This window comes from Cetorhinus maximus, chromosome 10 (genome assembly GCF_964194155.1).
Source record: "Cetorhinus maximus chromosome 10, sCetMax3.hap1.1, whole genome shotgun sequence".
Taxonomy (NCBI): Eukaryota; Metazoa; Chordata; class Chondrichthyes; order Lamniformes; family Cetorhinidae; genus Cetorhinus; species Cetorhinus maximus.
This window is the reverse complement of record NC_135888.1, coordinates 87,715,985-87,728,374: the sequence shown is the minus strand read 5'-3', so window position 1 is coordinate 87,728,374 and position 12,390 is coordinate 87,715,985. Positions and strand designations below refer to the sequence as shown.

The window sequence follows — 12,390 nt, the reverse complement described above, 5'->3', positions numbered from 1 at the left end:
CTATCACCTTATGGTGGTAATATCTATATTTGTGCGCACAGTGTAGCACCAAGCAACGTATTCATCTGAAAAGGCGTTAATGGAGTATTTCCTTTTTGTAGTTTATGGATTTCTTCTACCGTGATGTTATAGTGCTGGTGCTAATAGGATAATTGTTGCATCATTTGCAATGGCAATACTAACTTATTGTTTTTTCTTTACCCAGACCAATCGTACATGTCCTATCTGTCGAGCTGATGCTTCTGAAGTTCACCGAGATTTAGAGTAAAGCCATTTCCGCAGCACAATATTGAAGACGTTACCTAGATGACGTGGGGGAGCACACTGTTCACCCACTCATCTGTGTTACCTTAAGCCTTCCCCTTGAACAACAGCAATCTAGGATCTTATCTGGAGTCCTGTTACCTCTGTTTGCACCGTGCGATTTGATGACTTCAGCAAACACCTAGTATCTTCGCTTAGAAACCGTTATGGAGTTGTGTTGTACTAACATTGTGTTCCAAACTCCAAAGATTTTAACCTGCGTGTATTTTGATGTGTATTAACATTTTATAGTTTGTATGATCATTCCAAGTATTGACACGAAATTTGAGGGGTTGTGATTTCATCATATGCTCGAAAAGAAACAGTAGGTGGAAGACGATGGGGTACTCTGCCCAGTAAACCCTCCAGCATACTGTACTGATGGAGCGAAGCAGGATGTTTGAGAAGTGTGCGAGTGTGCGTGCGCGTGTCTGTATGTTATCTGTGTAATGTCTGAATGTACCTATCCATGTTTTCTTGTATTTGTACCATACACTGGTCTAGTTCTCTTGTGTGCCTTTGCACACACTATCCTAACCACTTCCAAAATATTTCCTGTATCGTTTGCATGAATAACAGTGCGTGAGTGTGTTTGAGTGAAAGATTAGAGGAGGGAAAATATTTAATGTGCACATATGCATGCGTGTCCAGCCAGCTTGGACTGGTGATGACTAGCTCTATCCAGCTGTGGGTGGGGGTGGGAATCTGTGCTCAGCTATTACTGCCATGCACTGTACTGCACACATACCTAAGCTCACAGCCTTTGTGGTGCAAAAATTATTCCAAGCAGCTAAATTATTTAGGATTTGTGGTTGTTGATTGCTCTGTAGATGCCACCAATTGTTTACCAATGATTTATGTGGTGGGATAGTGGATTGTTTACTGTTTTAATTAGTCCTGACCTGAGGGACAGTGGACTCTGTAGGAGACCCATTGGCCAGGGGCCAGGGCCCTGTGTTCTGTGTTAGGAAGATTTTTGCTTTGGTACTTGCACAGTTACAGTTACCTCATTTTGCCATGTATGTATTTGAAATTTGCTAATATATATATAGGAAATGGTTCTGATGCTAAACATTTTGTGTTTTCATCCCATTTGAATCATATTGTTGTAGCATTTAACATAACTAGTTATAATGTATTATACATCTGTAAACCAAATTGTTTCAGAGACGAAATTTTTAACAGATTTGTACTTTTTTTATGAAAGTTGCTAGTTATGCTTTACCAGGTAGTGCAATCATTTTTTATTGTTGTGGCTGATTTGAGAGGGTTGTTCACTAATAAATGTATGATGTATACCAACATAACCATGTTCTATGGCTGAATTTAATTATCTAACTTAAGAGAACGTATTACTGACATTGAGCCTCAAGGGGAGTAGATTGGTTCATGTTGTTGTCACCACCATACACGTTACTGTGTGGATGATAACTGATGCTGAGACATGGATATATTACTACAGTGTTTTATGTATAGATGAAAGCGCAACGGTTATTTTCTCTTCCCAGACCCAAATAAGTAGAAAATTCATCCAGATATGGATTCTTAACAGGTATGGGTGGAAGGGATAGTACATTGGATTATAGTTTGCTTCAGCTTTGAGGAGTGACTTTTTGTAGTGTTTAATCACTTATGAATGCTCTAACCCATTGCAGCTTACTGGAGTAACTGTTCTATGATTTGACTTAACTATATTCTGGTGTGATTGCATTTTTTATGTTTATTTTTAGGTTTGACATTTTGTGTATATTTTTGACTTCCTAAGCGGATGATCATTTTCTGCTTTCTGCATGCAATGTCATTATATGTAATTCACCTGATAAACTCCCTATCTACTTTGCTAACCCTTGTCCCCAATGTGAATGTAAGCACTGAAGTCCTACTGTTTTTAAAAAAAAGATTAACTTCCAAATATAAGCAATGTTAGCTTATCAATGAAATTAATTCTTTTTCTCTTCCAAGACATTGATCATTGATCCCTGCCCCCAACCAACCCTGTACCCAAAAGAACAGGAAAAACTCATGGAATTTGAAATGGCCATTCTTCCCAATATTTTTTTTTTGAATTTCAGATGCTCATTGCAGCGAATGATGTTACTGCAAAACAACACCCAGTGTCAGCATGAAGCACACTCCATGCTCAACTGATGAGTAAAGTTTTCTTTGCAATAATGGTTTTCAAACATTTAAGTGACCCTTGTGCAAACTTTGATATGCTCCTGCAGAACCTTACTAAATATTGACACAATTCTGTAGGAGACTGACTATGCTAACTTCCAGACCATGACGTTACTACCCAAAGGAAAACTGTTACAATCGCAGAAACGTTTTATTAGTTCAGATAGTGTAACAGAGATGAAAATCAAAGGGACAAACCTGGTGACCTTTTGGGGCCCCCAGTACCCCCGTCAGGACCACAGTTTTCAACTGCATCTTGTATCAATGTAATACTTTCCATCTGTTATCCTGTAATGTCCAATTAAGATAGCCAATCAATGCTGAATTGGGTAATGACCTCATTCCTTGGCCATTTTCAGTGAATTGTTATAATTTGACACAAATCTGTTCTCCACCTTTACCCAGAGACCCAAACTAGGACCTTTTCATTATCTGTAGCTGTTTTAGATTGTTTCCATTACCCAGTTTATATATTGAATACTATCCTGCTGTTCCTTAGACTTTCTGATTAATTTGTCCAGATACCATTGAGTGGCTCTGGGGAATCTAAACATGTAGCTTTACTTTGATAAGTACAATTCTCTATGTTTTGAATTCCATTGCTTACCGTCCCCCAGGGATAGAAGCTTGTTCATTCATTACTTGCTTTCCATTGCCATGGCAATTTATTAATCTAGTTATCTAGTTTTTTTTCCAAATAAGGTAATAAGTTGTTAACATTTCTTGTGCACTCTTGTGTGTTATTTCATACTTTCCAAGAAAGGTAAGAAACAAAAAAAATTGACCATTAATATCCAGCTAATTAGTTCATAAATGGTAGTTATCAGAAGTTCATAGGATTTTTGGTGGTGACCAAATAGCATTATACATCATAGTTAGCCCATGAGCATTTTGTTAAAATTGTATAAAATTCAAAAATAATCTGCAAAAAGCATAGTAACAGATTACAGGAGGACGTAGACTTTTGAGGTGGACACACACATAGAAGTTGAAAGTTAGTGTAGTGAAGTGATTCATTTTGTTAGGAAGAATGAAGAGTGACTATATAAATGGTTTATATTAAACTAAGCAATTTTAAAGGCACTGCAGGAACAGAGACCTTGGTATATATGTACACAAAATTTAAGATGATAGAACAAGTCAAGATTTAAAAAGGTAGCTGGGATCCATAGTTTTATGAATGGAGGCATCGGCTACACGGGCAAATAAGTTTTAGTAAAGCTTTATAAAACACTGGTTAAGACCCAACTGGAATATTGTCATTGATTTTTGGCATCACACTTTAGGAAAGATGATAGGAAAGAATGGATGTAGAGGAGATTTACTAGAATGATAGCAGGGACAAAGAACTTTAATTACATGGAGAGATTAGATAAGCCTTAGAACAGAATAGCTTAAAAGAGAAACTTGATGAATGGATTTGATAGTAAATAAGGAGAAATTGTTTCCAGTAGCAGAAGGAATGCTACCCAGACACACATTTAAGGTAATTGGCAAATGAACCAGAGGCAAAGAGGAAATATTTTTTACATAGCAAATTGTGATCTGGAATGCACTGCCTGAAAGGGAAACAGATTCACTAGTAACTTCCAAAAGAGAAATGGATGAATATTTGAAGTGGAAATAATTACAAGACTATAGGTAAAAGAGCAGGGGCATGGAATGAATTAGAGAGCTCAAAGAGCCAGCATAGGCATGCTGGGGTGAATTATGGCCTCTTCCTGTGCTGTATCATTGTGATCCTATGGGGATTTTTTTCCCCCTCTTCTGCTTGCTCTAGATTTTTAGCATCTGAATTCCCTATGGTCTTCAATTTCTTTGAGATCATAGCAAACCTTCAAATATATGCAAAAAGAAACAAAACAACCTCGCTTGATCAACTGCATTATCCCATACTACCGTAACGAATATATTCAGTTGAATAAAGTTCATGACTTCAGACTAGTTCTAGTTAAACGGATTTACTTTATAAAGGATGAATATACTATTAAGGGGTAGATCAGATGCTTACAGTATGAATTATTTAAGCTGGTTGCGGACAGGAAAACAAAGTTATTAGCCATTTCAAAGCAATTATTTTATGTGTAACATATGTATATATAAATATACACACTTAGCTTGCTTTTCTGAAGTTAGAAAAGCTGTTAACTCTTCTCCACCAACACTATGGATGGTATCAATGACCTAAATGCCCTTTTACCACTACCTTCAAGTTCCCCTCAGTTTCAAAAATAACTATCATACATAACTGAACAAATCGGTGTGTATTTGTAATGTGTTTTGTTTTTTTTCTCACGTAACTCCTTTAAAAAGGGACAGCCACCAAACCAAAACAAAGTAATAACCATAGAAACCAAAGATAATTTTGCTTTGAGGTTAAACATAGCATTGTGCTACTTTAAAATCAAAGGATCAAACAAGACTTTCCTGAGCTACTTGTTCAGCACCTAACTAGATAAATTCTCTAAAACGGACATTCGAGTAACTCAAGCTTTTATGGTGACTTATAAGTACTTCATTTATTTCAGTAAAGAGAAACCTTTAAATTCTAAAAAATAGAAGTAAGGCATTCAGTCCATCGAGCCTACTCCACCATTCTATAAGATCATAGCTGATCTTACTGTGGCTTTAACTCCACTTTCCTACCAGCCCCCCATACCCCTCAACTCCCTTGCAGGTCAAAAACCTGTAACTCAGCCTTGAATATATTCAATGACCCAGACGCTATAAAATTCCCTTCCAAAGAAAGCAAAGACTTAAAATGGAGAGGAATTTCCCTTCTCAGGGTTGTTAAATGGGAGAGCCCTTGTTTTTAAACTCTGCTCCTAATTCTAGATTGCCCCATGAGGGGAAGCATCCTCTCAGCATCTACCATAGAAAAGTTACAACACAGAAGGAGGCCATTCGGCCTATCTTGTCCATGCCAGCCCGAGGACACCCAGGTGCCCTTTCTAACCCCATCTTCCTGTACCTGGCCCATAGCCCTGCAGCTTACAGCACTTAAGGTGCAGATCCAGGTACTTTTTAAAGAGTTTAGAGTTTCTGCCTCTACCACCAACTTGGGAAGCGAATTCCAGACATCCACCACCCTCTGCGTAAAAAAGTTCTCCCTCATGTCCCCCCTATACCTTCTGCCACTTATCTTGAATCTATGTTCCCTGGTTCTAGAATTCTCCACCAAGGGAAACAATTTTATCCTGTCCACTATCTATTCCCCTCATAATTTTGCACATCTCAATCAAGTCATCTCTCAGCCTTCTTTGTTCTAAGGAAAATAACCCCAACCTATCCAATTTCTCCTCGTAGCTACACTTTTCTAACCCTGGCAACATTCTTGTAAACCTCCTCTGCACTCTCTCCAGAGCTATTACGTCCTTCCTGTAATGTGGTGACCAGAACTGCACACAATACTCCAGTTGTGGCCTCACCAGTGTTTTATACAATTCCAACATTATATCCTTACTTTTATATTCTATACCTCTGCCAATGAAGGAGAGCATTCCATATGCCTTCTTTACAACCTTGTCTACTTGAACTGCTGCCTTCAGGGACCTCTGTACCTGTACGCCAAGATCTCTCACTTCATCTAACCCTCTTAGTATATTCCCATTTATTGTGTAATCCCTGTAATTGTTTGACCTCCCTAAATGTATGACCTCACACTTCTCTATGTTAAAATCCATCTGCCACTTTACCGCCCACTCCACCAACCCATCTATATCGTTTTGGAGATTATGGCTATCCTCTACACTATCCACTACTCGGCCAATCTTTGTGTCATCTGCAAATTTCCCAATCGTGCCCGCCACGTTCACGTCCAAATCATTAATATATAAAACAAACAGCAAGGGTCCCAATACCGAGCCCTGTGGAACACCACTTGAGACAACTTTCCATTCGCAAGGGCATCCATCAACCATTACACGGTTTCCTGTTACAAAGCCAAACTTTTATTCAGTTTGCCACATTACCCTGAATCCCATGGGCTTTTACTTTCCTGTCAAACCCCCTTTGGATTCTTATATGTTTCAATAAGATCACCTCTGTCATAAAAATATGCTTTATGCCTAATAAGGATTTTTAGTCCAACAGCTGGAAAACCAAACTGAACTTAAGACTTTTCTAAAAAAGACAGACTATGTATGGCTACCTAATTTACATCACTGAACCTTCCACATTCCAATCCATTAAGATGTAGACACCATGTCTGCAAAGATCCATCAAGGACAATGGTCTCAGGTGAATGAGTGAGCCATATATCCTGTCTCCATTAATAAGGCAATCACCTGGGTTATTCAACAGGACATTTCCATACATAAACTAATCAATCTACATAGGGTATATGCTAAAGTGAATCACTTGGAACAATGGTACATTGCATAAGCAAGAGGATTCCAAGACATGAACTGATTAAGTTACAAGGAATACACTAGTCACGACCATGTTTGATTCACTGGGTGATGATCGTATGACAGGCCTCTGTGTTTAAACTTCTGCTTTCTCTGCAGGAAGAGGACAAGCAGCAGAGATACTTCTGAGAGAAGACCTCAGTGGGGTCCCTCCTCCCTCTCTCCAAACCACCTCGCAATCTTCAAACCCTTTTTGCTGATTGTGACCATCTAGGGATGTCCCTGCTGCAGACGGAGACTTATTAAAAATTCAATCCAGCACTACTGACTCCAGAAGAGCCAAACCAGCCATCTACATCTTTAAATGGGAAACATTGGGATTGCTGAAGTAAAGTCACAAGACTGCCAAACTCAGCCTGAAGCCAGCCAAGCCACCAAGCAACAGTCTGTATTCCCGTTTAATTTCTCTTAAGTTGATAAATCTATTCTTCCCTAATCTATTGGTGCACGTAAGTGAAGTTTGAGTGTGTGTGCGCAAAAATGGGAGTACATTTTATTTTACTTAGATCAGTTTAATATAATAAAGCTAACCTTTTTCTTCATTAAACCGTAGAAAACCTGTCCGACTGGTTCTTTTATGATCATGGTGTATAAACAGTTAAACACTCACTGAATTGGCAAACATATCGTTTTCATAAAAGCCTGTTATGATCAAATGAGGAAAGGGAAAAGAGGGGGAGCCATTCAGCCCCTTCCCACCTAATCATAACATCTCATTCTTCTAAACTCCAATGAGTATAGACCCAACCTGCTCAGAAGACAACCCTTTCATCCCAGGAATCAGCCTAGTGAGCCTTCTCTGAACTGCCTCCAATGCAAGTATATCCCTCTTAAGAAAACCAAAACTATACCCAGTACTCTAGGTATTGTCCCACCAATTTCCTGTACAGTTGTAGCAAAGCTTATCTACTTTTATATTCCATCCTGAGTGGTTTAAGTTCAGTTGAATGTATAGGTGTGTTCATTCCAGTTAGTTGAAATAGAACTTTCCTGTTTCATTTATGCAGCAGCTAAGCTACACCATATACCTTAACCTCTGCAAAACAAGGGGAGGCGATGGCATCGTGGTATTGTCGCTGGACGAGTAATCCAGAGATCCAGGGTAATGCTCTGGGGACCCAGGTAGAATTTGAACTCAGTAAAAATCTGGAATTGAAATTGATGACCATGAAACAATTGTCGATTGCTATAAAGACCCATCTGGTTCACTAATGCTCTTTCCAGAAGGAAATCTGCTGTCCTTACCTGGTCTGGCCTACATGTGACTCTAGACCCCCAGCGATGTGACTCTTAAATGCTCTTTGAAATGGCCTTCACACTGCTACAAAATTACAAAAAAGGAATGAAACCCATTGGACCACCCAACATTGACCTAGGCAAACTCGGCCCTGTCAACTCTGCAATTACTAACATCTGGGGGCTAGTGCCAAAAATGAGAGTTGTCTCAAGACTAGTCGAGCAACAGCCTGATGTAGTCATCCTCATGGAATCATGTATTACAGACAATATCCCAGACACCACTGTCACCATCCCTGCCGGTGGGACAGGACAGACCCATCAGAAGTGGTGGCACAGTGGTATATTTGAGAGGGAGTTGACCTGGGGGTCCTCAACATCGACTCTGGACTCCATGAAGTTTAATGGCAACACGTCTAACATGGGCAAGGAAACCTCCTGCTGCTTACCACGTACCACCACCCCACCCCTCAGCTGACAAAGCAGCCCACTTGATTGGCACCATATCCACATTCACTCCCTCCACCATCAATGCACAGTAGCAGCAGTGTGTACCACCTACACAATGCACTGTAGGAATTCACCAAGGCTCCTTGGACAGCACCTTCCAAACCCACAACCACTACCATCTAGAAGGACAAGGGCAGCAGATAGATGGGAACACCACCACCTGGAAGTATCCTCTCTCCCCACCCCCTCCCCCCCAAGTCACTCACCACCCTGACTTGGAAATACATCGCCTTTCCTTCAGTGGCTGGGTCAAAATCCTGGATCTCTCTCCCTTCCTAACAGCACTGTGGGTGTACCTACACCACATGGACTGCAGCAGTTCAAGAAGGCAGCTCACCACCACCTTCTCAAGGGCAACTAGGGATGGGCAATAAATGCTGGCCCAGCCAGCGAAGCCCACATCCAGTGAATGAATTTTTAAAAATTATCCAAGGCCATAAAATTCAGGGTTACAAATGCCTTTGTACATATTTGCATCAATTATTGCAAGAACTCAGTAGTAGAAGCATAGGCCATCTAAATAAATACCTCAAAACTGCAAACATCATTACTTACACTAATAGCAAAGCAAAAAAATTTATTTGAATAGCACTTTTCACAACATCAGGACATCCCAAAGCACTCTGCAGCCAACGAAGTAATTTGATTGTAATCTCTATTGAAATTTTAAAAACACTGCAGCCAACATGCACATAACAAGTTCCTACAAACAGCAATGGTCAGATAATCAATATCATGAAAACAGGTTGAGGGATAAATATTGGCCAAGGCATCTCCCTGCTCCACATCTAAAGTGTCACTAGATCTTTTACATACATTTGTGAGAGCAAACAAGACCTGCACCTCTGACAGTGCAGCACTCTTGAGTTCTGCACTGGAGGTCAACATTGATTGTTGTGCTCAAGTCTATGGAATATATCTTGACCACACAAACCTTCTGACTTAGAGGGAAGAGTTCCATTAATTGAGCCACTGTGACAAAAGGGCCCATACTACACAAGCTGCAGTTTTTAATCTTATTATAATTTTACTGCTCCTCTATGCAAAACTGATCAACTCATCAAATTGTAAAACATTATATTTCTCAAATGTTAAAGTGCACATGAGAATATGCCCGGTATGCTGCCCATTACGTCATGCCTTCTATAACCAAATGAGCCATTGGCTTCCTCTAGTCAGCCGGTATTCACTCACTCTCACACATCTTTTGGCAAGATTGTGACCAGTAAACTTTCCATCCTCACCCAACTCAAGTTGTTTAACATTTCCATTTTGGGAAATACCAGTAATTCATGATTTTTTTTATTTTCTCCTCTCAATTTTAAAATAATATCCATATTAAGGATACAATTCTATTGTTCTGAAATATAATGAATTTTTAGATAAACGTACTCAATGTTCTGTCTTACTTATAATTTGGAGCTGTAGAAGCTGTACCAAAATCACCAAATTACAATTGGATGATAGCAAAATTCTCCTTTGGAGTGAACTTGGCAATGTAATAACTTTTCCACCCCCAATACCATATCATCCCACACTATACTCATTGTAGCCTGTTGTCATTACATCATAATTAGGTGCCTCATTTATAGGTGAACCTCAGCTTCCCCTTGGGCCTTACTAAAGTTGTACAATCTCTGCCACCCCAACTACAACCAGTCAATTCAAAACATTACACAGCACTAAACCCAAGGCAGATTTATAGTGACGTATTGCATTGTAACTTAAACTTTGTTGTGTGAGAAACTTGACAATGAGTTTCTGGGTGCACTTCATTGAGGTATGCATTCATCCACAGTGCTATTGAACTTGCAACAGCAAATGCTTTCAGCCTCGACAAACAGACTTAACTTACAATATAGTTAACTGGAATGTTGCTTAAAAAAAAAGCCACTTAAAAGAAATAACTTCAATTTATATACCACTTTTCACAAACTCAGGACATGGCAACATCAGGCAATTACTTACTTTTGAAGTGTGGTCATGTTCCAATGTAGGCAAACATGGCAGCCAATTTGTGCACAGCAAGATCCCAAACCAATGAGATAATGACTAGATAATATATTTTAGTTATGTTAGCCAAGGAATAAATATTGGCCAGGACAAGAGAACCCCTCTGCTCTTATTTAAAGAGTACCACATTATCTTTTACCACCGCCCGAAGGGGCAGACTGAGCTGTTTTACGTCATATACAAGACAGCACTTCCAACAGCACAGCTCTCCCTCCACAATATACTGAAGTGTCTGTCTAGGCTATCTGCTCAAGTCTCTGGAGTGATGAGTCCACAACCTTCTAATTTAGGAGACTGGTTATGTATTCTATTATTTCTGTACAAAAATGACTAGATAAAGGGAATACGAGAGACTGGTTTTGTGTTTAGTAATTGGCTTCTTCTGTTGAAACATACAACTTCGTAGCTATAAAAAATAAGGCTTTATGGTGCAGTGTATGAAATTCTAAGAACACAACGATAAAAGCAGTGGATAAGTAAAGTTCAGTTATACTTTTAACATTTCGGGCGACATGAATCTATTTGACCATTTATAAACTCAAGACAAAAAAATATTAAAAATTACAAATTACTCACACATTCCTCAAGTAATTAATATTTGTATTCCATTCAACTTCAATAAGTTACAAGACATGGGATGAGTATTGAATTTACAGCATCATACACAGCAATTTCTTCAATTTCAGATTGCGAACATGGAAAATTATATTCAGAATTCAATTTCAGATGCAGTATCACTCAATGCCCTATTCTTGTTAATCTTTTGAATGGTCTTAAGTAGGAGGGGGGGAATTTTGGTTTGAAAATCGTAATTTTTAAGTGGACAGAAAACAGAGCAGCAGATTTTGACTTAAGCTTATAATTGGAGCTCACTTAACCCTTTCAGTACTTGTCTCAAATCTATCTGAATAGACAGCACTGTCTGAAAAGCATCAAGTTGTTCAAATTTTTTTCCATTCCAGAAATGTAAAAAAGTGGTACAAACAAGTTTATCCAAACATTTCCAACAAAAAGCCATGAAATACAGAAAGATTATCCTTGGCAATTTAGCAAGAAAAATGTGTTAAAAAACAAATTTTTTCTAAATAAAAGTTTTACAAAAACCATTTTCACTTTGAGTAATTGATTTTGTTTTTTTTTAAATGATGATCTGAGAAACATTATTAAACAACAAAAGTGAACAGAAAGTGTGGTCCTTTAAAGGGAATTTCCCTGATTTTTCAAATAAGCATTACTATCAGGAATATACTGCTCATACATGTGTTAAAAAGGTCAAGATTTATAGCAGTAGCTACCAACCTGATTGTTAAAATGTCTATGACATCTATTTGGGTACTGTTAGTCTGTAGGGGATACTTCTGCTACGAGACAAGATTTTAATCCTTCAGTCTCAAAACAGGCAACACTTGTTTCATTTTAGTTTTCACCATCTCAATTTTAGAACTTTATACTAACTGCATTAAATGGAGTCAACATCCCAAAATGCACTGGAAAGGGCATGACTTAACTCAAGCAGGGCAAAACGGATGTTGAAGCTATGATATTTTGGGGGAAAGTATCCAAGATGGGTAAAGCGTTCAGGTCATTAGAAATTTACTTTCCAGACATTTAAATTCCTAATCTCAACAGGCTATCCAATAAATAGCTGTTATACACAGACATTAAGTGAGATTGCTTCTCTCGGCAGCTGTCTGTAGATTCTAGCCTCTATAGTCATATACATAGCAATTAATTTAGATTG

The 12,390-nt window shown here is 38.7% G+C and overlaps 1 protein-coding gene across 6 annotated transcripts in view; it reads left to right on the top strand.

Moving 5' to 3' along the window:
- Positions 1–1,610, top strand: part of rnf44 (ring finger protein 44) — a 127,479-nt gene extending 125,869 nt beyond the window's left edge. For all 6 annotated transcript variants that reach the window (XM_078550757.1, XM_078550761.1, XM_078550758.1 and 3 more), the window contains one exon: positions 206–1,610. In XM_078550757.1, the coding sequence (XP_078406883.1) occupies positions 206–268 (63 nt within the window). In that variant the 3' untranslated portion in view covers positions 269–1,610. The remainder of the gene's footprint in view (positions 1–205) is intronic.
- The last annotated feature ends 10,780 nt before the right edge of the window (positions 1,611–12,390 follow it).